Below are 27,634 nucleotides of genomic sequence, written 5' to 3' on the forward strand. Positions count from 1 at the left end.
GTATATTTTAAACAGTTGTGGTCCCAACACCGATCCCTGTGGCACACCACTAACCACCGATTTCCAACCCGAAAAGGATCCATTTATCCCGACTCTCTGCTTTCTGTTAGCCAGCCAATTCTCTATCCATGCTAATACATTTCCTCTGACTCCGCGTACCTTTATCTTCTGCAGTAATCTTTTGTGTGGCACCTTATCGAATGCCTTTTGAAAATCTAAATACACCACATCCATCGGTACACCTCTATCCACCATGCTCGTTATATCCTCAAAGAATTCTGGTAAATTAGTTAAACATGATTTCCCCTTCATGAATCCATGCTGCCTGCGTCTGCTTGATTGCACTAAGAAGTAGAATAATTTTGCTTTTCCAGTGAGAGCTCTGAGATTGAGGTGCGATAATGGAGGAAGGAGAATAGATTTTGCTGAAGGAGCTGACTCAATCCCACTCCAGAGACTCGAGCCCAGCATCCAGGTTGACACTCCCAGTGCAGTACTGAGAGAGCGCTGCACTATCGAAGGGGCAGTACTGAGGGAGTGCTGCACTGTCGGAGGGGCAGTACTGAGAGAGCGCTGCACAATCGAAGGGGCAGTACTGAGGGAGTGCTGCACTGTTGGAGGGGCAGTACTGAGGGAGCGCTGCAATGTCGGAGGGGCAGTACAGAGGGAGTGCACCACTGTTGGAGGGGCAGTACTGAGGGAGTGCACCACTGTTGGAGGGGCAGTACTGAGGGAGTGCTGCACTGTCGGAGGGGCTGTACTGAGGGAGTGCTGCACTGTCGGAGGGGCAGTACTGAGGGAGTGCTGCACTGTCGGAGGGGCAGTACTGAGGGAGTGCACCACTGTTGGAGGGGCAGTACTGAGGGAGTGCTGCAGTATCGGAGGGGCAGTACTGAAGGACTGAAGCAATGTCACAGAGGCAGTACTGAGAGAGTGCTGAACCCTTGGAGGGGCAGTACTGAGGGAGTGTTGCACTTTTGGAGGGACAGTACTGAGGGAATGCTGCACTTTCTGAGGGCAGTCTTGAGGGAGCACTGCACTGTCGAACAAGGCGGTAAATCGAGGCCCCGTCTGCCCTCTCAGCTTCACATCAAAGATCCCCTGGCTTTATTTCAAAGAAGAACAGGGGAGTTCTCCCCAGTATCCTGAGCAATATTTATCCCTCAACCAACATCACTAAAATAGGATAATTGTTCATTTGTCTCATTTGGTATATTAACAAAAGTTAGCCACCTCCTATTTGCTGCAGTGATTCCCAACTGGTGATTATTTCTGTGTAACGCTGCAGCTAATGGGAGGCGGTGTTGGAGGGTGGGGGTCGAAGGTCAGGAGCAGGACCTGTTCCGAAATGCATTGATTTTATTGCTCTCCTCACAGGGAACTGATGGGAGAAGGAAGAGATGATCGATGGGAAACAGACTCTGGTCAGGAGACAATCATCACATTGGGTCCCAATACTGACTGATCAGCCTATCAGAGCATCTGTCTGATACAGCGGGCAGCTGGGGGGAAAACAGTTGGGATCCCAACACCTGGAACATCTGTACCAACACTGGGAAAACAGCTGTAATCCCAACACCCAGAACATCTGTACCAGCACTGGGAAAACAGCTGGAATCCCAACACATGGAACATCTGTACCGACACTGGGAAACAGCTGGGATCCCAACACCTGGAACATCTGTACAACACTGGGAAAACAGTTGGAATCCTGACACCTGGAACATCTGCATCAACACCAGGAAAATAGCTGAAAGCTCAACACCTAAAAGATCTTCACCAACACTGGGAAAACAGCTGGAATCCCGATACCTGGAACACCGGCACCAACACTGGGAAAACATCCGCAATCCCAACACCTGTAACATTTGCACGCACCGAGATCGCCCCTCTGTGAGCACGTCCAGTCGGAGCGGGGACTCACTGAATCATCCACAGACGGACCGAGATGGCCCCTCTCTGAGCGTGGTCCAGTCGGAGCAATGCGTCTGTCCGGTTTGTTGCCCCTTCAGGCCCTTTGGGCAGCCCTGTCTCTCGCCGCGCAGCACTTCCCGTCCTGGGGTCACTACGACCTGTGTAAGGCCCAGCTTCACTGGGACCAGGCCATGAGTTGGGATTACATGGCCTGCCAGCCCGAGGTCACCCTGCTCACCAGGTCACTGAAGGTCAGCTTGGATCCCTCCGACAGTACGTGTGGAGAGACCCCCGAGATGTACTGCACGCTGGTGAGTAGAAGCCTTTCTGAGACAGCCTCTGTTGTGTGTCGCGCTGTGAATGGACGCTCACTGAACGGCCTTTATCAAAGTGAATTCCATCCAAACTCCTACATTTGCTTCATTAACAGAGGCATCGAGTGCAAAAGCAAGGGAGTCATGGTGAACCTTTATATATCATTGGTTAGGCCCCAGCTGGAGTATTGTGTCCAATTCTGGGCACCACACTTTAGGAAGGATGACAAGGCCTTGGAGAGGGTGCAGAGGAGATTTACTGGAATGTTTCCAGGGATGAGGGACTTCAGTTATGTGAAGAGACTGGAGAAGCTGGGATTGTTCTCCTCAGAGCAGAGAAGGTTAAGGGGAGATTTGATGAGGTGTTTAAAATCATGAAGGGTTTTGAAAGAGTAAATAAGGAGACACTGTTTCATGTGGCAGGAGAGCCAGTAACCAGAGGACACAGATTTCAGATAATTGGCAAAAAAGCCAAGGGGGGAGATGAGGAGAATGTTTTAATGCAGCGAGTTTTTATGATCAGGAATGTGCTGCCTGAAAGGGAGGTGGAAGGAGATTCAAGAATAACATTCAAAAGGGAATTGGATAAATACTGGGAAAGGAGAAATGTACAGGGCTATGGGGAAGGAGTAGGAGAGTGGGACTAACTGGACAGCTCTGAGCCAGTGGCAGAGACAGACGATATCACGGAGGTGAAAGTAGGCGGGCTTGGTGAAGGAGGAGATATGGGGATGGAATAACAATCTGATAAGTTGCATTTCGTGGAACTGTGAGGAGATGTAAAACTGCTGGGCTGAACAGGAAAGGTCAGGACACGAAAACCACAAAACTCGCTGCTTCCCAGTGACTCACCATAAGGGGTGGCAGTGTTTGTAAAATTAGACACGTAATAGATGTGAGGAGGGAGTTCGAATGTTTATAAACACTCCCTGGAGCTCCTGACCCCTGTGTCTGACCCCTGCCCAATATCCCCAGTGGGGAATATGTCCCATTTTGTCTGAGCCCTGCCCAATATCCCCAGTGGGGAATATGTCCCATTGTGTCTGAGCCCTGCCCAATATCCCCAGTGTGGAATATGTCCCATTGTGTCTGAGCCCTGCCCAATATCTCCAGTGTGGAATATGTCCCATTGTGTCTGAGCCCTGCCCAATATCCCCAGTGAGGAATATGTCCTTGAGATGTAAATTCAAGCCTGTTTCTAAATATTAATGATGCTCTTGTTGAGTGAATCATCTCCTCAGGATAATTGGTTCCTACATCATTGTTCGAGGGGAAACGCCTGGTTTAATAATCAGCCGTACGTTTCAGCAATAATTGAAAATGTATAATTTATTGCAGAACATGCAGTTCATCAGAGGGCATTATTCTCCAGCTCAATTAGTAATCTGTTGTAAAAATATTACGAGTCTTTGAGGTAAATCTTCCATCTGTCCCATATCCCACTGTGGGAGCTGTGTGTGAAACAGGGCCCGGACCCAGTGAGACCACACTAGATGTTACTGTCTCAGTTTCACACCTCAGGACGTCCCAAAGTGCTTCACAGACAATGAAGGACTTTTTGAAATCGCAATCATTTTTCTTTCACCGATAAAAACGCGGCTGAATTTATCGGCCGTTATCTCATAGTTTGCATTTTTTAATATGTAACAGTTTTTGACAGGTGTACTCGCTCCTTCTTTCCCGATGTGTCCCGACTCCTGAACTTGTGTTCCCTGATTGTGTGTTGACTGTGAGTGAGACGGAAAGACTCCAGGGTGAGAATGTATTCAGACTGTGGCTGTAACCTTGGTGCAAAGACACGAATTCCTGGTCATAAACTGCTGTGATCGAATGTACCGGGGCACGGTGGTGCAGGGCTTCTGTGATTGGACCAGTAATCCACAGAACCGCACTTCCAATCCCTCCATGGGCTTTGAGACTGGGCAGAGGGAGATACTGCCGGTCCTGCTGGGAGACTCAGTCCCAGGCACATCCTTCAGTTTTTTATTTGTTCCTGGGATGTGGGCGTCGCTGGCAAGGCCGGCATTTATTGCCCATCCCTAATTGCCCTTGCGAAGGTGGTGATGAGCCATCTTCTTGAACCGCTGCAGTCCGTGTGGTGAAGGTACTCCCACAGTGCTGTTAGGAAGGGAGTTCAGGATTTTGACCCAGTGACAATGAAGGAACATTGAATATATTTCCCAATCAGGATGCGGTGTAACTTGGAGGGGAACGTGGAGGTGGTGGTGTTCCCATGGAGGCCATGGGTTTGTGAGGTGCTGCCGAAGAAGTCTTGGTGAGTTGCTGCAGTGCATCTTGTAGATGGTAAACACTGAAGCCACGGTACACCGGTGGTGGAGGGAGTGAATGTTTAAGGTGGTGGATGGGCTGCTTTGTCCGGGATGGTGTGAAGCTTCTTGCGTATTGTTGGAGCTGCGGTCATCCAGGCAATTGGAGAGTATTCCATCACCCGCCTGACTTGTGCCTTGTAGGTGGTGGAAAGGCTTTGGGGAGTCAGGAGGTGAGACAGTTGCTGCAGAATACTCGCCTCTGACCTGCTCTTGTACCACAGTATTTATGTGGCTGGTCCAGTTAAGTTTCTGGTCAATGGCGATCCCCAGGATGCTGATAGTGGGGGATCCGACAATGGTAACGCCGTTGAATGTCATGGAGAGGTAGTTGGACTCTGGCTTGTTGGAGATGATTATTGCCTTCCACTTGTGGACCATTGTAGGGGCGAGATGGGACATGGGGCACAGGGACACAGTGTGACCGGGGGTGAGGGGAGAGAGAGATGGGACACGGGACACAGTGACACAGTGTGACCAGGGGTGAGGGGAGAGAGAGATGGGACATGGGGCACAGGGACACAGTGTGACCGGGGGTGAGGGGAGTAAGAAATGGGACACGGGGCACAGTGACACAGTGTGACCAGGGGTGAGGGGGTGAGGGACTGTGTTATGAGGTTAGCTCGAACAGTCGAATTAAAGGGAGAATCGTCACCACTTCTGTAGAAACACAGTCTGTGCCTTGCTCGGGTAAAATTCTGACAGCTAATTATTTCTGAATCCGATCACCAATTCTGGAAATCCCAGCGAGTGGTGACAGCTGGTGAATGTTAACGTGGAGTTTCTGGGTAATTTCTGTAAGCTGAGTTTGAACTGATTGTAAACTGGTGCCTGGAGATTGTGTCTGATCAATGTGATTTTAGTGCCCAAAAAAAAAAAAAAAAAAAGAAAAACACAAAAAAAACCCACAAAAAAGTAAATGTCTGGTGTGTCATCCAGGTCGGGTGGCACGGTTTAATGTTTTATGTTTTTCAGATAAACTCCAAAAAGAGTTTCCTCTCGGGATTGTTAACATCTGTATCCGTTCCCCTGCCAGCTGTTCACACAATCTCACAGCACAGCAGGATGCTATTGGCCCATCGTGCCTGTGCCGGCTCTTTGAGAGAGCGATCCAATTAGTCCCACTCCCTGCTCTTTCCCCATAGCCTTGCAAATTTATCCTTTTTCTCAAATTTATCAAGTATATTTTTCCCTGTTTTAAGGGAGTTTAGTTGAAGCAGGTTCAAACAGCTCCTCAAAGAGTGGGTACAGGCACGATGGGCCGAATGGCCTTCCGTGCTGTGAGATTCTGTGATATTTCCCCTGTTTTAAGGGAGTTTATTTTCAGCAGATGCGAGCAGCAGATGGGATTTCAGTCAGAACGAGCCAAACATTCTCTTTGTAATATCGCAGTCCATTCTATTGGGTCTGGGACTAAACCTTTATTACTCAGATGGGAAATCGAGGGTTTGGGAGAGGCCTACAGGAAGTGGAATAAACCTGAGGCCATAGACTTTATCCCCATGAATCCTCCGCCTGCCCAATATCTCACTCACTGCCCACTGTCCCCAGTAAACCGGCTGCACATTAAACTTTCCCAGTCTCTTGATTCCTGGATCAGAGCTCCCTCACTGCACTGCTCTCTGACAATGTTCCACTCACTTTAGCAGCTCAGACAGGAGAATGTTTGAAGAATAATTTACTGTTGTTGTGGCACTGACTGACTGACCCCTGACCCTGTCTATAAGGGCCGATCGACACAGGCCGGTCAATAATGTGGGATTACACCACAGCTGGTTGAAGATTTGCTGCAGATTCTCAATCTTTCCCCAGTCTGGTTTCTTTCTCTGAAACCTCCCTCTGGTCTTCTCATTGCTGAAATGTTTAGACACAAACACCAGGTGCAGAGTTCTGGGTTTCATTAACTTGAACAAACATTCATTTCTGCCGGCTCACGTTCTTTATAATTAAATTCCAAAGTGTAGAATCCTATTGAGCTCCCTGGCAAGATGTTGACTTAAAACCGCTGTTCCTTTATTAAATTAATTCTGGGGATTTGGGCATCGCTGATACGGCCGGCATTTATTGCCCATCCCCTGGTGCCCTGAGAAGGTGGGGGTGGGCCGCCTTCTTGATCCTCTGGAAGCGGGTTTGATACAAACTGAGTGTCTCGCTCGGCCACTTCAGAGGGTCATTAATAGTCAACCACGTTGGTGTGGGCCTGGAGTCACATATAGGCCCGGGCAGGTTACAGAGGCAGGTTTCCTTCCCTAAAGGACATTACTGAACCAGTTGGATTTCACGGCAATCTCCCTGAGCTGTGGGCCGTGGGGGGATGGACCCTCTCCCTGACCCACTGTGGGCCGTGGGGAGAGGACCCTCTCCCTGACCCACTGTGGGCCGTGGGGAGAGGAACCTCTCCCTGACCCACTGTGGGCTGTGGGGAGAGGAACCTCTCCCTGACCCACTGTGGGCCGTGGGGAGAGGAACCTCTCCCTGACCCACTGTGGGCCGTGGGGAGAGGAACCTCTCCCTGACCCACTGTGGGCTGTGGGGAGAGGAACCTCTCCCTGACCCACTGTGGGCCGTGGGGAGAGGAACCTCTCCCTGACCCACTGTGGGCCGTGGGGAGAGGAACCTCTCCCTGACCCACTGTGGGCCGTGGGGAGAGGAACCTCTCCCTGACCCATTGTGGGCCGTGGGGAGATGGACCCTCTCCCTGACCCACTGTGGGCCGTGGGGAGAGGACCCTCTCCCTGACCCACTGTGTGCCGTGGGGAGAGGACCCTCTCCCTGAGCTGTGGGCCGTGGGGAGAGGACCCTCTCCCTGACCCACTGTGTGCCGTGGGGAGAGGACCCTCTCCCTGACCCACTGTGGGCCGTGGGGAGATGGACCCTCTCCCTGACCCACTGTGGGCCGTGGGGAGATGGACCCTCTCCCTGACCCACTGTGGGCCGTGGGGAGAGGACCCTCTCCCTGACCCACTGTGGGCCGTGGGGAGATGGACCCTCTCCCTGACCCACTGTGGGCCGTGGGGAGATGGACCCTCTCCCTGACCCACTGTGGGCCGTGGGGAGATGGACCCTCTCCCTGACCCACTGTGGGCCGTGGGTAGAGGACTCTCTCCCTGACCCACTGTGGGCTGTGGGGAGAGGAACCTCTCCCTGACCCACTGTGGGCCGTGGGGAGAGGAACCTCTCCCTGACCCACTGTGGGCCGTGGGGAGAGGAACCTCTCCCTGACCCACTGTGGGCCGTGGGGAGATGGACCCTCTCCCTGACCCACTGTGGGCCGTGGGGAGATGGACACTCTCCCTGACCCACTGTGGGCTGTGGGAAGAGGAACCTCTCCCTGACCCACTGTGGGCTGTGGGGAGAGGAACCTCTCCCTGACCCACTGTGGGCCGTGGGGAGAGGACCCTCTCCCTGACCCACTGTGGGCCGTGGGGAGATGGACCCTCTCCCTGACCCACTGTGGGCCGTGGGGAGAGGACTCTCTCCCTGACCCACTGTGGGCCGTGGGGAGATGGACCCTCTCCCTGATCCACTGTGGGCCGTGGGGAAAGGACCCTCTCCCTGACCCAATGTGGGCCGTGGGGAGAGGACCCTCTCCCTGACCCACTGTGGGCCGTGGGGAGATGGACCCTCTCCCTGATCCACTGTGGGCCGTGGGGAGAAGACTCTCTCCCTGACCCACTGTGGGCCGTGGGGAGATGGACCCTCTCCCTGACCCACTGTGGGCCGTGGGGAGATGGATGATACCAGAAATGAGAGGGTATACATATTAGGAAAGGATGACCAGGCTGGGTCACTTTTCTCTTGAAAGGAGAATGCTGAGGGGTGATCTAATGAAGATCTTTGAAATTATGCAAGGTTTTGATAGAAACATAGAAACATAGAAAATAGGTGCAGGAGTAGGCTATTCGGCCCTTCGAGCCTGCACCGCCATTCAATGAGTTCATGGCTGAACATGCAACTTCAGTACCCCATTCCTGCCTTCTTGCCATACCCCTTGATCCCCCTAGTAGTAAGGACTTCATCTAACTCCTTTTTGAATATATTTAGTGAATTGGCCTCAACAACTTTCTGTGGTAGAGAATTCCACAGGTTCACCACTCTCTGGGTGAAGAAGTTTCTCCTCATCTCGGTCCTAAATGGCTTACCTCTTATCCTTCGACTGTGACCCCTGGTTCTGGACTTCCCCAACATTGGGAACATTCTTCCTGCATCTAACCTGTCTAAACCCATCAGAATTTTAAACGTTTCTATGAGGTCCCCTCTCATTCTTCTGAACTCCAGTGAATACAAGCCCAGTTGATCCAGTCTTTCTTGATAGGTCAGTCCCCGCCATCCCGGGAATCAGTCTGGTGAACCTTTGCTGCACTCCCTCAATAGCAAGAATGTCCTTCCTCAGGTTAGGAGACCAAAACTGTGCACAATACTCCAGGTGTGGCCTCACCAAGGCCCTGTACAACTGTAGCAACACCTCCCTGCCCCTGTACTCAAATCTCCTCGCTATGCAGGCCAACATGCCATTTGCTTTCTTATCCGTACCTGCGTACCTGCATGCCAACCTTGATAGAGTTGATACAGAGAAAACCAAGAAATCCAATAGGGAATTCAGAAGAAACGACTGTACCCAAAGAGTGGTGAGAATGTGGAACATGCTCCAACAGGGAGTGGTTAAAGCGAATAGTGTAGATGCATTAAGAGATGCTAGACAAGCGTATGAGGGAGACGGGAATAGAGGGTTGTGGATAGATTTAGATGAGGAAAGACGGGAGGAGGCTCGAGTGGAGCAGAAACACCGGCATGGACTGGTTGGGCCGAATGGCCTGTTTCCCTGCCGTATATTCTATGTAATCCTATGTGTAATCCTATATGTAATCTGACGTAATCTTTCAGCTCAGTACTGGCCCACTAAATGCTGTTAACTGAGCAACTCTGCTCAAACATTAACTCCAACAAAGGGCCTGATTACTGGGTGATGGGAAGTGACAGCAATCTGCGGGATTACACTTTATGGAGCTACTAACTTCTGTGCTCAATAATACACTAATTAACATCATTAACCAGGGGACTGAACCGTGCTGATAGTGAGTGGTTTAGTTAGTGATAACGACAGGCTCTTCGTCACACCACACAGTGTAAATCCGAGACAGCAACACTTAAAGCCTGAAATAAATGTCAAGGAATGAGTGGATTTGTAGAAGGAACAATGATTCATAAGATGCTCCGTTTATGCTCCAGTGTTGCAGGAGCAGTTTCTGTAATACATAATCCTTATATTGAAGTATCTTCCCTTCCTGCGTTGATGCAGCCACACACAGCAGGAGCCCGTTGTATCTCTCTCTCCCTGGGCTGTATGGTGAGGTTTAATTCTTCTCTTCTTCTTAGGCAGTCCCCCGGAGTTGAGGATGACTTGCTTCCACATTAAAATGAGTTGTCAGGTGACTGATGAGACCAATGTGAGATCCACAGTCTCTGTCACAGGTGGGGTAGATGGTGGTTAGAGGGACGGGTGGGTGGGGTGCTTGGGTTGTCGAACGTTCCTTCTGCTGTTTGTACTTGGCTTCCGCATCCTCCTGGCAAAGAGACTCGATGTGTTCGTCGCCTTCTCGGATGCTTCTCCTCCATTTTGAGCGGTCTGGATCCAAAGATCCAAGATACGGCCACTCACAACAACATCGAGCAGACAATAGGGGTGCTCAAGCAGCTTTTCCGAAGCCTGGACCACTCTGGAGGCAGCCTTCAATACTTCCCTCAACAGGTGTCGCTATTCATTGTGGTGTGCTGCATGTTGCACAACTTGGCCATCATGAGGGCCCAGGCCTTACCAGTGGGGAGTGCAGCCCCAACTCAGGAGGAGGAGAAAGAGGAACAGGAGCCTGGCGATGCCCCGACTGGCCAGCCAGAGGAGGAGGTGCAGCAGCCACGGAGGAGACACCGTGGCACTGCTCCCGATACAAGGGCCACATGTCAGCGGCTCATCATACATCGGTTCTCCAACAACACAACACAACCCCTGACCAGCAACTAATAAACATTTAACAACAGCCCCTTGAAACACCATAACACACAATCAACCTCAACAATATCTGTACACAGGCCCCTGCCATTTGTCATTCCACAACAGTACCCATGTGCCATATTAGGCACATACACTTACAACAATAGCAGGCCTCAAAAACTGCAACCAGATCGTGACAAACATATTTACAGGATGAGGCCATCAGTCCATTGTGGCCAAAGTTTTTATTGAGACTAGCTCTGGCATTTGCTACCCCTTACCTTAACCCCCTCCCACACCTCCTGCTCCTCCTCAATGTTGCCTCAGTGCCTGCAGCAAGGCTGCTTGAGGGCTGCTGTGTGTGTAACAGACACTACAGATGGCCGAGTAGGATACATTGGACCAGCTCTGGGCCTGGAAGGCCCGGCTGCAGACTGCACCACCTCAGCATCGGCGGCAGCAGTCTAGGTTGGCTGGTGTGTAGACCGCAGCAGGTGCAAAGGCAGAGTGGCAGCGGTGGGAGCCAGAATGCTGTCATCTTGTGCAAAGACAACACGTTCCATTTCCCACAGCCCACTGCCACTCCCCCAGGGCGGAGCCTCAACATCTGGAGCAATATGTGGGAGCGCAGATTACTGGCCTGCTTCGGCACCGTTACCTCCCCGTTGGACTGTGGGGAACAGAGAGGATGGCAGCAGTCAGTGTTTGCATGGCATCACTCTGCGAGTGACTCAGGACAGCCTGAGTCTCAAACGCAGCGTTCTGAGAGTTGTTGCCACAATCATTGACAGTATCACATCACAAAGACCTTGCGTGGCTTGGGTCTGTGATGCGATAGCTGCTGCCACATCAACCATGGCACGTGCTCTCCCCTCTGCGACTCCACTGTCACTGGTTGAGTCCATCTCCCTCTGTAAATGGGCAAGGATGGGTTCATTGAACTGCTGAGAGGCAGGGACAATGCTTGAGGCGGTCTCCCCCAACCTCAGGGCAGGTGTATCCATGCTCTGCGGGACCTTCTCTAATACACCCATTGGCTCGCAGTGCATTTGCATGGACTCTCTGGACATAGCCTCCAAGTCCAGGTCCACGTCTGACTGTCTCTGAGCAGGATTGATGGGTCGACTCACTGTCCGGGGAGATGGCCCCCGAGCTTCCCCTCGCTCTGGGCGCTGCTACAGGCTACTGGATTCAGGAGCCTCAGGCTCTTCAAAGCCCAGGAATGTTGGCTCTTCCACCAAGGTGGTGTCCCCACTCGGTGCAACTGATGAGGGTCCCTCATAGGCACCACACTTTCCTCACCTTCCTCATCATCTTCCCCGTCAGTCGAAGTGGACGGCGTTTGCTGTCAAGGGTCAAGGATCTCACAGAAATGCCAAAGGGCATTCACATACCGTCACGGTCCACAGGGGGCACTGCTACTCCGGCCACTACCGCACCAACTGGTGTGCCCATGGGGATGGACACTCGCTCCTCCATGTCACTGAGGGCTTCTATGTCAGGCTCCCCTCCACCGGTGCACTGCTGCTCTCTCCTGTTTGAGCTAGTTTCACCTGCAGTAAGAAGCACAAGAAGGTGTGAGTGAGTGTGCAGCTCATCGTGTGCCACATGTGTCTTCCATAGTTGAATAGTTGCTGCTGTGTGGATGTGTGTAAACGTGCATTTGAATCTGCGTGGCTGCTCACAGTGCATGTGTGAACGGTGGGATGAGGTGAGAAGGGCCTCAGATTAGGGATGAGGCTGAAGTCTTGTGAAAGGGTAGTGTGAGGAGGGGTGAGGCTGAGTCGGGAACCAGAAGGTGAGTGAGGTTTGGATGGGCCGGGCATGGCTGGTGACCTGAGCCTGAACATTTATGGTGCCTTCACCAACAAAGACCACGGCCTGGGACACACAGTGACGGAGCAGTCGGAGGTCAGTTGTAGCGCTGGGGCACGGTGCTGTTAATTATGTCCCGAGGACACGGCAATTCAGGAGCACGTCACATCTGCACCGTTCCTTTATTCATTACACAGCTTTAGGATTGTGGTACTAATGTTACCCCATTCCTTCTACATCGAGTATTAAAAATAACCAATCCAATATGCGGCTTTAGTCACTGCCTTTAGTCGATGCTGTGACGGTTGTAGATTCATTAATTTCTATGATCTCTGTATATTGCCGCGCTCTCCATCTTTATCACACACATTAGTTTTATTGATTGCTGCAACAGCCACTTGCTGGGGATGAGGATGTTACAGGTGAGCTGTCTGATTATTTGGAAAAGGATGTCGGGCTGATTCTGTGTTGCCGATGTCAGGTAGAGTCGCAGTGTGTCCGATCCACAGGATGCACTGCAGCAACTCGCCAAGGCTTCTTCAGCAGCACCTCCCAAACCCGCCACCTCCAGCATCTAGAAGGATGAGGGCAGCAGATGCCTGGGAACACCATCACCTCCAAGTTCCCCTCGAGTCACACAGTGTCCCGACTGAGAATCACAGCATCATAGAATGATACAGCACAGAAGGAGTCCATTCGGCCCATCGTGCCTGTGTCGGCTCTTTGAAAGTGTTACCCAATTAACCCCACTCCCCGCTCTTTCCCCACAGCCCTGTAAATCTTTCCCCTACAGGTATTTCTCCAATTCCCGATTGAATCTGCTGTCATCGCCCTTTCAGGCAGCGCATTCCAGATCACAACATGTGGAGCTGCCACTGTGTCCATCGCTGCTTCACCGCGGAAGGTCAATGACCTGAAGTGACCCCGAGGGAGCCCTGCCACCTCCGACTGCTCCCTCACAAACCAGCCTGAGGTAAAGCATCATTCGGCCCACAGGCTGGGCGAGGGTCCGACACACAGAGCCCAGGGGTAAGGCCTGAGCACAAATAAGGGATTGTTTTAACAATAGACGATAAAAAGACAAGTTCCCGTCAATCATTCCGCTCACAAAACTCGTCGTTTCTCTCTCTCTCTCTAACCCAAACAGACAGCTGCAGTGAGACTCATTTCCCATCTCTGAAGGTCGGAGGTCGGAGATTCTTTCACTGAACATGAACTTTGGAAAATCTAAACAAAGAAAACGTCCAAAATGTCGTCATGTCAGAAATCTGTCCAAATATCAGCTCCCTGGTCTCTTTACAGTCCATTTTATTTTGCTCATAACGATTCCCAAGAATGATTGGGGAACTGAGAGGATCTAATTTTGGGGAAAGGCTGAACAGGCTGGGGCTCGTTCCTGGTCCCAGGGATGGGGGTTTCAGTTCCAGGGAGAGACTGGAGAAGCTGGGATTGTTCTCCTTACAGCAGAGAAGGTTAAGGGGAGATTTAATACAGGTGTTCATGGTCATGAGCGGTTTAGACAGAGTAGATAGAGAGAAACTGTTCCCATTGACGGAAGGCTCGAGAACCAGAGGACACATATTTAAGGTGATTGACAAAAGAACCAAAGGCGACATGAGGAAAATTGTTTTTGCGCAGTGAGTGGTTAGGATCTGGAATGCACTGCCTGAAAGGGTGGTGGAGGCAGAGCCCAGCGGGAGAATTGTGTCTAATTCTGGGCACCACACTTTAGGAAGGATGTCAAGGCCTTGGAGAGGGAGCAGACGAGATTTACTGGAATGGTCCCAGGGATGAGGGACTTCAGTTATGTGGAGACTCTGGAGAAGCTGCGATTTTCTCCTCAGAGCAGAAAAGGTGAAGGGGAGATTTAATACAGGTGTTCAAAATCATGAAGGGTTTTTGATTGAGTCAATAAGGAGACACTGTTTCCAGTGGCAGGAGGGTCGGTAACCAGAGGGCACAGATTGAAGGTGATTGGTGAAAGTACCAGAGGGGAGATGAGGAGATCCCACTTTCTACCTTCTGACATTCTGAATAGCTGCCCTTTACCCCTACTCTCTGCTTTATGTCCTGAAGCCAGCGAGCTATCCATTCTGCTACTGGCTCCCTGACTCTGCATTCTCTGACCTTATTCATTAGTCTATTATGTGGTCCCTTATCGAAGCTCTTTTGGAAATCTGGATAAATTATATCTACTGCATTACCCTTGTCTGCTCTCTCTGTTACCTCTTCAGAGAATGCAATGAGGTTGGTCAAGCAAGACTTTCCCTTTTGAACTCCATGCTGACTATTCATTATTATACTTTTGCTCTCTAAATGTTCTTCTATATTCTCCTTTAGTAAGGATTCCATTATTTCTCCTACCACCGATATTAAGTTGACAGGTTTACAGTTCTCTGGACATGTTCTATCTCCCTTCTTAAATATAAGTATTACGTTAGCTATCTTCCAGTCCTCGGGTATGACACCTTTTTCTAACTAATTAATAAATATGTGCCTCTGCTATTTCTTCCCCAGATTCATTTAAAAAGCACAAAGTGTTCCGTCCAGACCTGTGGTTTTATTTAACCCGTGCTGTACCTATCCTGGGAGTGTTTGATTGGACAGTGTAGAGGGAGCTTTACTCTGTATCTAACCTGTACTGTACCTGCCCTGGGAATGTTTGATGGGACAGTGTAGAGGGAGCTTTACTCTGTATCAAACCTGTACTGTACCTGCCCTGGGAGTGTTTGATGGGACAGTGCAGAGCTTTATTCTGTCTCTAACCCGTGTTGTACCTGCCCTGGGAGTGTTTGATGGGACAGTGTAGAGGGAGCTTTACTCTGTATCTAACCCGTGCTGTACCTGCCCTGGGAGTGTTTGATGGGACAGTGCAGAGCTTTATTCTGTCTCTAACCCGTGTTGTACCTGCCCTGGGAGTGTTTGATGGGACAGTGTAGAGGGAGCTTTACTCTGTATCTAACCCGTGCTGTACCTGCCCTGGGAGTGTTTGATGGGACAGTGTAGAGGGAGCTTTACTCTGTATCTAACCCATGTTGTTCCGTCTCTGTTTCCAGGAGAACCCGTACATGTGCAACAACGAGTGTGATGCTCACACGCGCGAGCTCGCACACCCGCCCGAGCTGATGCTGGATGACGAGGGGCGGATTCCCAACACCTTTTGGCAAAGCGTCTCCTGGAGGAGTTTCCCCGAGCCCCTCCTGATCAACATCACTCTGTCCTGGGGCAAGACCATTGAGCTGACCGAGGACATAGTCATCACCTTCGAGTCGGGCCGGCCGGAGCAGATGGTCCTGGAGAAGTCTCTGGACCACGGCCGGACGTGGCAACCCTACCAGTTCTACGCGGCCGACTGCCTCACCTCCTTCGGGATGGAGCCGAGAAGCGCCCGGGATCTGAGCCCGGCCTCGATGCTGGACATCATCTGCACGGAGGAGTATTCCAGGGGCTACGTGTGGAAGGTGGACAAGATGGTCCGCTTCGAGATCCAGGAGCGTTTTGCCCTGTTCGGGGGGCCCCGTCTCCAGGACATGGCCTCGCTGTACGGCCAGCTGGACACCACCAAGGAGCTGAGGGACTTCTTCACCCTGACCGACCTGCGGGTCAGGCTGCTCCGGCCGGCCACTGGGGCCACCAGTGTTAACCAGCACAACCTCTCCAAATACTTCTACGCCATCTCCAACCTGGACATTCGTGGCCGGTGAGAGCTCCTTGCCCCTTCTGGCCAGAGTCGCAGACCCCACACTTCACACCCGGGGGGTGCCGTGTCAGGCCAACATCTGGGGCACTCACAGGAACAACATCTGGGGCAATCACACGGCCACGTTCTGGGGGCACTCACAGGGACAACATCTGGGGGCACTCACACGGCCAACATCTGGGGTACTCACAGGGACAACATCTGGGGGCACTCACATGGCCAACATCTGGGGCACTCAGGACCAACATCTGGGGGTAACTCACAGGGACTACATCTGGGGTTAACTCATTGGGACAACATCTGGGGGGGCACTTACAGGGCCAACATCTGGGGCATTCATGGTCACCATCTGGGGGTAACTCACGCGACCAACATCTGGGAGGGCACTCACAGGGTCAACATCTGGGGGAGCTCAGTGTCAACATCTGGGGGCACTGTATCAGAACCAACATGTGGGAGCATTCGCAGGGCCACCATCTGGGGGATAGTCTATCAACTTGGTGATACTCCATCAGGGCAAATATCTGGTGTTCCCTATCAGAGCTTACATCTGGGATACTTTATCAGGGATAACATCTGGCATGGCACTCTTATCAGTTCTCATCTGGAGGGCACTATATCGGAGTTAACATCTGACACACAATCTCAATGAACACCTGAAGTGCAGTCCATCAGGGCCAACATCTAATTACGAGGAGCGATTACACAAACTAGGGTTCCTTCGTGTTGGATCTATATTCAGTCTGGGTTGGTGAGTTCCCATTTTCACATTACACAATCTCCAGGGCTCGGAGCCATTCCCTCATTATTCCACACTCAGCTTCTGGGAGGCTTGATCCAGCTTTTAGCCGAGGACAATCTTCAGACACTAATTGGAGAACAGGAGCAGTAAAATGTTTACACTGCCGTTAATGTGACTCCAAGGAACTGTCTGGGTATCTGCTTAGTTCAGCAAACAGTGCCCAGAACTGACAATTTGCTGAATGTGCAACGTACAATCTGCGGATTGTGAAGCTTCACCCTCGCAGTGAGTTAAACAGCGGCTCGATGCTGTTAGCACAGAGTCACCGAGACCAGCGTTCTCACGCTTCATGGCACAGAGACCGTCACAGCACTTTGGGCCTTTTCAAATCGCATTTACTGAACCACAACAACAACAAAATCTCATCCTTGTCTAAAAATCCCTCCATGGCCTCTCCCCCTCCCTATCTCTGTAACCACCTCCCACCCTACAGCCCTCCGAGATCTCTGCTCTCCTCCAACACCAGGAACAGCCCTCCGAGATCTCTGCTCTCCTCCACCACAGGCCTCTTGTCCATCCCCCACTCCCTTCGCCCCACCATTGGTGGCCATGCCTTCAGCTGCCTGGGCCCTGAGCTCTAGAATTCCCTCCCTGAACATCTCCCTCTCTACCTCTCTCTCCTCCTTTAAGACGCTCCTAAAACCGACCTCTTAGACTAAGCTTTTGGTCACCTGTCCAAATATCTCCTTTTGTCGCTCGTGTCAGTTTATCTGATTTATGCTCCTGTGAAGCACCTTGGGACGTTTTACTAGTTAAAGGCGCTTTATAAATGCAAGTTGTTGTTGCAGTTGCAGGTGTTGTTGTAAAGAAATAACTTGTGAGAGGCACTCTATAAATGCAAGCTCTTCCTTTGAGGGGCCTGGAAGGCTGGAGCTGATCAGAAACTCTCTCCTAACGTGTTCTTGTTGCTGCCCAGAATCTGATCGTCAATCAGCGGAAACACACCCAGAAACTGACCCGCCGCCTGGGTTGAAAGGCAATAAGTGGGAGAAAAATGTTGCTGTTTGCAGAGCGAAGCTGGGAAAGGGAGAGCGGACTCGCGGAGCGGCCAGTCCCCAGTCTAACCCGGCTGCTCAGCTTATTTGAAACCAGCCTGCTGTTGTTTTTTGCCAGGTGTAAGTGCAATCTTCACGCCAACAACTGTATCTGGGAGAAGAGGAAGCTGAGTTGCGAGTGTGAGCACAACACGACGGGGCCGGACTGCGGGAGATGCAAGAAAGGCTTTCAAGGCCGAGCGTGGAGAGCGGGCTCGTACCTCCCAATCCCCAAAGGGACGGCCAATGTCTGTGAGTAACCAGAGCTGCTCCGGCCCGGCCCAGTGCCGGCACCAGATTCCCTTCACATTTCATTCTCAGCCCAACTCCCGGCAATGTACCGACTCCAAAATACAACCCACCCATCTTTGTCATTGTGTTCATGTGGGAACAGAGACTCACAGCGGGAGATTGGACAGAGCCAGGGACAGAGATAGGGTCCGTGCCCACAGCTCCACACTGAGAGGGGCGGGGGAGGGGGGGTGGGGAGAGAGAGAGGGAGAGGGGAGAGAGGAAGAGGGGAGAGAGAGAGAGCAGGGCAGAGGGAGGGAGCGAAAAAGGGGGGAGAGAAAGAGAGACGGAGGGAGAGAGAGAGGGGTGTGTAGACAGAGAAAGAGAGAAATAAAGAATGAAAGAGAACAAACAAAAAGTGAGAAAGTGGGAAACAGAGAAATAGAGAATGTGAGAAAGAGGGAGAGAGAGAAGCAGAGTAAGTAACTGAGAATGAGAGATGGAAAGTAAGGGAGAAGAAAAGAGAGAGAAAAGGAAAGTGAGAAAGAGAATGGAAGAAATCTAGAAAAGGAAATAAAAATGAAAGAAAGATTATCCAATTAGTCCCACTCCCCGCTCTTTCCCCATGGACCTGCAAATGTTGCCTTTTCAAGTATTTATCCTACTCCCTTTTGAAAGTTATGATTGAATCTGCTCCCACCGCCCTTTCAGGCAGCGCATTCCAGACCACAACAACTCGCTGCGTAAAAATAATCCTCATCTCCCTCTGGGTCTTTGGCCAATCACCTTCAATCTGTGTCCTTGGGTTCCCCACCCTCCTGCCCCTGCAAACAGTTTCTCCTTATTCACTCCATCAAAACCCTTCCTCATTTTGAAGCCCTCTATCAATGTAATGTCGGGGTCAGTGAGCGAGGGGGATCGCTGGCATTATGTAGAGGGTGAGGTTGTAATAGCAGGGGTTGAATTTGCTGAAACCTCACTCCGGACACCCACACATACAGAGCCAGCAGTGAGGTGCAGACTGATGTGAGAATGGAATGTTCACAGCTGGGTGAACATCTGGGGAACAGCTGGGGAGGGTGAGAGGAGAATAAGCCTCTGTGTAATCAATATCTGAAGCAGATCAGGAAGTGAAGGTTGTGAGGGACATCTGTGGCCTGCTGTGTGTGGAATGTCCCGAGATCAATATCCAGATAGTGAGCTGACTGGGCAGTGGGGGAGGGGTGTGTGTGACCACTGATGGCCTTACGTATTAACCCTGCGTACTTACACACTAATCGCACGTAGTGGGAGCGTCCCCATGTACTACCTTCCGGGAGCACTTTTGCAACTCCACCTGGTCTCACACAGGGCTGGTGTGAGCGCTCAGAGGATGCAGCACGCCAATCCCCCATCAGTTCCTTGTTCGTGAGTTTGACTGACATCGATCTGATGAACATTCCGTGTGATGGGTTGTGGTAATGTGTTTATCGATAAAGATTGTTAATCAGACGTCTCTATAATTCTGTTTCCGTTTCCCTCTCCAGGCCTCCCTGACCCCGTGGCGAGTGGCCGTAAGTAGGACCTATGCTCTCTGACCTGTGACCTGCTGACCCAGAGCCCATTTCTGTATCGGGAATGATCCGCTTCCCTCAAACCTCCCTCATCACTCACTGAGCGAGGAACAGGTGTAGGTGTGAGCAGAGGCCGAGTGTGAGCGGGGGCTGGGTATGAGCAGGGGCTGAGTGTGAGCAGGTGAAGGTGTGAACAGGTGAAGGTGTGAGGAGGTGTATGTGTGAGCAGGGCTGGGATCAGGATTCTGCTTGTCCGTGCATCTATGCAGTAAAGTATAATCTCCTCGAGCGGTGCAGCAGATATGAAGCAGGGAAGATGTAATATATATGACCCACATCTCAGCTGAGATGAAAATGCTTCTTAACACTGTCTCAGTGAGAATGTTCAGTGAGAAGTGGAGGGAAGATTTGTAGAAAGCCATATGGTGGCTGAGGCCGAGATCAATGGGGACCTGTTGTAATCCCGTTATCCCAGATACAGGAATGGGAACTGGGTGAGTGTCTCGGCCTCAATCTGTTCCCCTTTGTTCCTGGATCTTACATCAACTTGTTCCCATTTATTTAACCCTTCGCATGCTGCCCATGTCATTCCAAACCATCCGCCATATCGCAACCCCGAACCAACACCCAGACTGACCGGGAGCAGAGTGACCATAACTCCCCATACTGACTGGGAGTGAACATAACTCCCCACACTGACCGGGAGTGACCATAACTCCCCACACTGACCGGGAGTGACCATAACTCTCCACACTGACCGGGAGTGACCATAACTCCCCACACTGACTGGGAGTGACCATAACTCCCACACTGACCAGGAGCAGAGTGACCATAACACCCCACACTGACCGGGAGCAACCATAACTCCCCACACTGAAAGGGAGTGACCATAACTCTCCACACTGACCGGAAGTGACCATAACCCACCACACTGACCGGGAGTGACCATAACCCACCACACTGACCGGGAGTGACCATAACCCACCACACTGACCGGGAGTGACCATAACTCTCCACACTGACCGAGAGTGACCATAACTCTCCACACTGACCAGGAGTGACCATAACCCACCACACTGACCGGGAGTGACCATAACTCTCCACACTGACCGGGAGTGACCATAACTCCCCACACTGACCGGGAGTGACCATAACTCTCCACACTGACCGGGAGTGACCATAACCCACCACACTGACCGAGAGTGACCATAACTCTCCACACTGACCGGGAATGACCATAACTCCCCACACTGACCGGGAGTGACCATAACTCTCCATACTGACCTGGAGTGACCATAACTCTCCACACTGACCGGGAGTGACCATAACTCCCCACACTGACCGGGAGTGACCATAACCCACCACACTGACCGGGAGTGACCATAACTCCCCACACTGACCGGGAGTGACCATAACTCCCCACACTGACCAGGAGTGACCATAACTCTCCACACTGACCGGGAGTGACCATAACTCCCCACACTGACCAGGAGTGACCATAACTCTCCACACTGACCGGGAGTGACCATAACTCTCCACACTGACCGGGAGTGACCATAACCCACCACACTGACCGGGAGTGACCATAACTCCCCACACTGACCGGGAGTGACCATAACTCCCCACACTGGCCGGGAGTGACCATAACTCCCCACACTGACCGGGTGTGACCATAACCCACCACACTGACCGGGAGTGACCATAACTCTCCACAATGACCAGGAGTGACCATAACTCCCCACACTGACCAAGAGTGACCATAACTCCCCACACTGACCGGGAGTGAGCATAACTCTCCACACTGACCGGGAGTGACCATAACCCACCACACTGACCGAGACTGGGGGTCTATGAAACGTTACACTTTGACCCCAAACCTGCTCCTTTCCTGCCCAGGTACAGCCAGAACCGATACTCAAAACCTTAATCACCGACACAAACTGAACTAAAGACAAACTAGTTCCAATGTCTGGCGATGAATCTCCATTTTCTGCTGAATTATTGAGTGAGTTGTGGCTGGATTCAGTTACACTGAATAATAACAGGGAGACTCCATCACATCCGGCATTACACAGTTTGCCTTTCAAACCCTCAACCCACTCGAATGTACCGAAATCCCACAATAACAGCCTGTCACGGCCTCACCCCATTTAATCATCTCTCCGCGGACCAGATTCCCACTAATTATCCATCGATCCACTTCGAGCGACAGCCCGGGCAGTGAGTAGACCCGGGGGAGTGATTGATTGATCCGACATTGGTTCCCGGTCCAGCAACGCCTCCAATTTATAATTCTCATCCTCGCGTTCAAATCCCTCCGTGGCCCCACCCCTTCCTATCTCAGTCAACCCTTCCCACCCTACACCCCTCCCTCTCAGTAAACACTCCCACCCTGCAGCCCTCCCTATCTCAATAAATCCCTCTCACCCTACACCCCTCCCTATCTCTATAACCTCCCTCCAGCCCTACACCCCTCCCTATCTAGTAACCCCCTCCCACCCTACAACCCTCCCTATCTCTATAACCCCCTCCCACCCTACAACCCTCCCTATCTCTGTAACCTCCTCCATCCCTAACGCCTTCCCAAGCCTCCAGCTGCCTGGGCCCGAAGCTCTGGAATTCCCTCCCTAAACCTCTCCACACCATCTCTCTCTGCTCCTTTAAGAATCTCCTTAAAACCTATCACTTTGACCGAGCTTTTGGTCACCTGTCCTAATATCTCCTCCCGAGTCTCGGTGTGAGTTTCTGTCTGATTGGCGGTGTAGCGGAGATGGAAATGTCTGTTTGCTTGTCTCTCGGACACTCCTGCCATCCCGGACAGTGTCCACTCGATGTGTGTGCACACAGTACAGATGTTCTCCAGCTGGGATTAATAATTGCTGATTTCTCCTGACACATGCAGCTGACCCAAAGCTCGGTCGCACACGGCCAAGAATCTCATCACTAGAGGTCACGACCCCAGAGCAAGGTAGGAACTCTCAAACACCGCGACTGGCTCAGAGCACAACAGAAAGCAAGGATTTGCATTTATATATTGTTCCTTCAGGACTGCCCCTCCGGCAGGGCAGTAATCCCTCAGTACTGCCCCTCAAACAGTGCAGTACTCCCTCAGTTCTGCCCCTCTGGCAGTGCAGCATTCCCTTAGTACAGCCCCCCCCACAGTGCAGCACTCCTTCAGTACTGCCCCTCCAACAGTGCAGTGCTCCCTCGGAACTGCCCCTCCGACACTGCAGCGCTCCCTCAGTACTGCACTGGGAGCGTCAGTCTGGATTATGGGCTCAAATCTCTGGAATGGGACTTGAACCGATGACCTTCGGACTCAGAGGCGCGCGTGCTGCCAACTGAACCACTGTTGAAAGGCCCCTAACTTGGCAGTGCTGTGTAAAACCCGGCACAGACTCTATAAACCTGGGATTGGGACCATCCATTGCCATCTGCCTGATTCAATGCAAACCGTAACTAGCCAGGAGTCTGATGTTTTCCCCTCACTGCTAAAAGCCTCAGTGTTCCCTCCCTCCCTCCCTCCCATTCCAGCCATTTCCTCCCCACCTCTCATTCCTGCAGCATGTGACCCTCTCACAGTCTGCAAACTGTCTGTGTCCCGTCTACACTCTCTGTCTTTTCCCTGCAAGCCTGCGAATGCTTCGGCCATTCGAACCGGTGCAGTTACCTCGAGCTGCTCACCACCACCATTTGCGTGAGCTGTAAGCACAACACTAGAGGCCGACACTGCCAGTTATGTCGGCTGGGCTACCACCGAAACCCTTCAGCACAGCTGGACCACCACAACGTTTGCCTAGGTCAGTTCCTGTTACAATCTCTGCTCTCTCCTTCTTTCACCCTTCTGCTTTCAGCCCAAAACAAGATAAAGAAACAAAGAAAATACCTTCGATAGGGCTGAGCAAAGCGCGTCGGAAATCAGCTCCTCTTTCCCCAGTGACCAGCCTCAATCCAACCTTTCCCCAGTGACTAGACCCTGACCCAACCTTTCCCCAGTGACCAGCCTCAATCCAACCTTTCCCCAGTGACTAGACCCCGACCCAACCTTTCCCCAGTGACTAGACCCCAACCCAACCTTTCCCCAGCGACTAGACCCCGACCCAATCTTTCCCTAGTGACCAGCCTCAATCCAACCTTTCCCCAGCGACCAGGCCCCGACCCAATCTTTCCCCAGTGACTAGACCCCAACCCAACCTTTCCCCAGCGACTAGGCCCCGACCCAACCTTTCCCCAGTGACTAGGCCCCAACCCAACCTTTCCCCAGTGTCTAGGCCCCAACCCAACCTTTCCCCAGTGACTAGGCCCCAACCCAACCTTTCCCCAGTGACTAGGCCCCAACCCAACCTTTCCCCAGTGACCAGGCCCCAACCCAACCTTTCCCCAGTGACTAGGCCCCAACCCAACCTTTGCCCAGCGACCAGGCCCCGACCCAACCTTTCTCCAGTAACCAGGCCCCGACCCAACCTTTCTCCAGCGACCAGGCCCCGACCCAACCTTTCCCCAGTGACTAGGCCCCAACCCAACCTTTCCCCAGTGACTCGGCCCTGAACCAACCTTTTCCCAGCAACTCGGCCTCAACCCACCCTTTCCCCAGCAATGAGGCCCTGATCCAACCCATCAATGAGGGTTTGGTGTAGGCTTTCCCTAGCGATGAGGCCTGGCCAAGGCTTTCCGTAGCGATGAGGCCTGTCCCAGGCTTTGTTGAGTTATAGCGAAAGCTCTGTGTTTTGACGATATACTCATCGTCTCCCTGTCTCCATTGTTTTTCAGGAATTTGTATGTTGTTTGTACTCTCAGTAAACGACCATCCTGCATTGTAGCAGCGTCGCTTCCCTCTGCTCAATGTTACCCCTCCCCCCCAGTGTCCACCAACAATCCTCTCTCTCCATTTCCTCATCTCCTCCCATTCTCCACACACACAATTACACAGAATGTGCAGCACTTAAACAGGCCATTCGGCCCAACCGCTCCATGCCGGTGTTTATGCTCCACACGAGCCTCCTTCCACACCTCTTCATCTCACCCAATCAGCATATCCTTCTATTCCTTTTGCCCTCATGTGTTTATCTCGCTTCCCCTTAAATGCATCGATACTATTCGCCTCAATCACTCCCTGTGGTAGTGAGTTCCATTCTCTGGATAAAGAAGTTTCTCCTCCATTCCCTATCGGATTTATTAGTGACTAGCTTATATTTTTGACCCAAGTTTTTGACTCCCCACAAGTGGAATCATCTTCTCTACGTCCACCCTATCAAACCTCTTCACAATTTTAAAGACCTCGATCAGGTCACCCCTCAGTCTTCTCTTTCCCAGCAAAGAGCCCCAGCCTGGTCAGCCTTTCCTGATAGGTACAACATCTCAGTTCTGGTATCATCCTTGTAAATCTACTTTGTACCTTCTCCAGTGCCTCTATGTCCTTTTTATAATACGGAGACCAGAACTGTGCACAGTGCTCCAAGTGCGGTCTAACCAAGGTTCGATACAAGTTTAACATCACTTCTGTGCTTGTGCATTCTATCCTCTATTGATGAACCTGGCTTGTTTTTTCTGGCCTTGTTAACCTGCGTTAATTCTGTGCAGTTGCCCCAGGGAGTGGAACACGGGCCGTGTGCAGTCAGTGTGTGGAGGATTGAAGCTGTTTGTAAAGTGTTGGAGACTTGTTTCACCCCCACAGTCTGAGCCTCCCTTGTCCCGGCTCGCACTCATTCCTGTCGCTGAGATTGTGTCGCTGTGTTTATTGGGAACAGCCGTGTGTAGTGTGTGTGTTGTCTTGTTTCTGCAGACTGTGAGTGTCACCCTGATGGCTCGCTCCACCATCGCTGTAATGACACGGGATATTGTGACTGTAAGGAGGGGGCGACAGGGCCCAAGTGTGACAGGTGCCTGCCTGGATACTACTGGCACAGGGGCTGTCGAGGTAAGTAACCGTTCCAGCACCAGCCCCTCCCCTCACTCCGCCCCGGCTTCTGGGTGTCAGGGTCAGCAGAGTATCCGATAGCAGAGGTAACGTGGGGGGAAACACAGAGGCTTTTAGTGAGTGAATCCCCCTGGACTCTCCCATCACCTGCCACACAATTAGTGGCACAGCTCCTCGCAAAGGGAGGCCTGGAGTTCAGTGAGGGCGGGTCATAGAATCAGACAGCACAGAAGGAGGCCATTCGGCCCATCGGGCCTGTGCTGGCTCTTTGAAAGAGCGATCCAATTACTCCCACTCCCTGCTCTTTCCCAATAGACCTGCACATCTTTCCTTTTCAAATATTTATCCAATTCCCTTTTGAAAGTTACGATTGAATCTGCTCTCACCGCCCTTTCAGGCAGCGCATTCCAGATCACAACAACTCGCTGCATAAATAAACTCTTCCCATCTCCCCTCTGGTCCTTTGCCAGTTACCTTCAACCTGTGACCTCTGGTCCCTGACCCTCCTGCTCCTGGAAACATCTTCTACTTATTTACTCGATCAAAAACCTTTCACAATTGTGAACACCACTATTAAATCTCCCTTTAACCTTCTCTGCTCGAAGGAGAAGAATCCCAGCTTTTCCAGTCTCTCCACATAACTGAAGTCCCACATCCCCAGTATCATTCCTGTAAATCTTCTCTGCTCCCTCTCTAAGGCCTTGACATCCTTCCTAATGTGCCCAGAATTAGACAGAATAATTGGACACAGAATTTAATCCTCAGTCTCTGCCTCAATATTTAATCCCATCCTAACTTGCACCAAGTCCCGTTCACCCATCCCCCCTGTGCTCGCTGATCCTCATTGGCTCCCAGTCTGGCAATGCCTCAAATTTAAAATTATCATGTTTGTGTTCAAATCCTTCCATGGCCTCATACCTACCTATCTCTGTAACCTCCCTCCAGCCCTACACCCCTCCCTATCTCTGTAACCCCCTCCAGCCCGACACCCCTCCCTATCTCTGTAACCTGCTCCAACCCTACACCCCTCCCTATCTCTGTAACCCCCCCTCCAGCTCTACACCCCTCCCTATCTCTGTAACCTCCTCCAGCCCTACATCCCTCCCTATCTCTGTAATCCCCTCCAGCCCTACACCCCTCCCTATCTCTGTAACCCCCTCCAGCCCCACATCCTTCCCTATCTCTGTAACCCCCTCCAGCCCTACACCCCTCCCTATTTCTGTAACCTCCTCCAGCCCGACACCCCTCCCTATCTCTGTAACCTGCTCCAGCCCTACACCCCTCCCTATCTCTGTAACCCCCTCCAGCTCTACACCCCTCCCTATCTCTGTTACCTCCTCCAGCCCTACACCCCTCCCTATCTCTGTAACCCCCTCCAGCCCTACACCCCTCCCTATCTCTATAACCCCTCCAGCTGCATAACCCTCCACGATCTCTGTGCTCCTCTAGTTCTGGCCTCTTGCATATCCCCGACTCTAATCGCTCAACCATTGGGGGCCGTGCCTTCAGCTGCCTGGGCCCGAAGCTCTGGAGTTCACTCCATAAACCTCTCCACCTCTCGCTCCTCCTATACGACAATCCTTAAACCCGACTTCTTGGGCCAAGCTTTTGGTCCCCTGTCCTAATATCTCCTTTTGTGTCTCGGTGTTAAATTTTGTCTGATAACCTGTGAAGCACCTTGGGACGTTTTAGTACATTTAAGATGCTATATAAATGCAAGTTGTTGTAAAAGTGAGAGAGAGTTGGAACAATCTGTAACGTGGGAGAGTTTCTATGACCTGACCTTTCTTTTCTCTGACCTCTTGCAGCGGGCGTGTGCGATAACTTTCTGACGCGGTGTGAGAACGGAGGAGTGTGTGAGGACAATGGGAGGTGTGTGTGCCCCACTCCCTACACCGGGCTCCTGTGTGAGAAAGGCCAGTGTGGGGAGGAAGTGGGAGGGTGTGTCTCCCAATCCCCGCGGGACCCCACCTTACACCGGGTGCTGCTGTCGCTGACTGCGCTGCTAACCACCGCTAACGGCCGCCCACCGCTCTGA

General features: G+C 51.8%; 1 protein-coding gene across 2 annotated transcripts; it reads left to right on the forward strand.

Moving 5' to 3' along the window:
• Nucleotides 1-1,751: 1,751 nt before the first annotated feature.
• LOC139266947 (netrin-G1-like) lies at nucleotides 1,752-27,634 on the forward strand. 2 transcript variants are annotated; one of them, XM_070884584.1, is made up of 8 exons: nucleotides 1,752-2,225; nucleotides 15,416-16,059; nucleotides 17,975-18,151; nucleotides 18,717-18,728; nucleotides 19,340-19,353; nucleotides 23,312-23,479; nucleotides 25,462-25,596; nucleotides 27,405-27,634. In XM_070884584.1, exons 1-8 carry the CDS (start codon nucleotides 1,983-1,985, stop codon nucleotides 27,632-27,634), a joined length of 1,623 nt encoding a protein of 540 aa, XP_070740685.1. In that variant the 5' UTR covers nucleotides 1,752-1,982. The 2 variants fall into 2 exon arrangements, with proteins under 2 accessions (XP_070740685.1, XP_070740684.1); XM_070884583.1 differs by lacking the exons at nucleotides 18,717-18,728; nucleotides 19,340-19,353 and adding an exon at nucleotides 19,246-19,265.

Source organism: Pristiophorus japonicus, chromosome 7 (genome assembly GCF_044704955.1).
Source record: "Pristiophorus japonicus isolate sPriJap1 chromosome 7, sPriJap1.hap1, whole genome shotgun sequence".
Classification (NCBI taxonomy): domain Eukaryota; kingdom Metazoa; phylum Chordata; class Chondrichthyes; family Pristiophoridae; genus Pristiophorus; species Pristiophorus japonicus.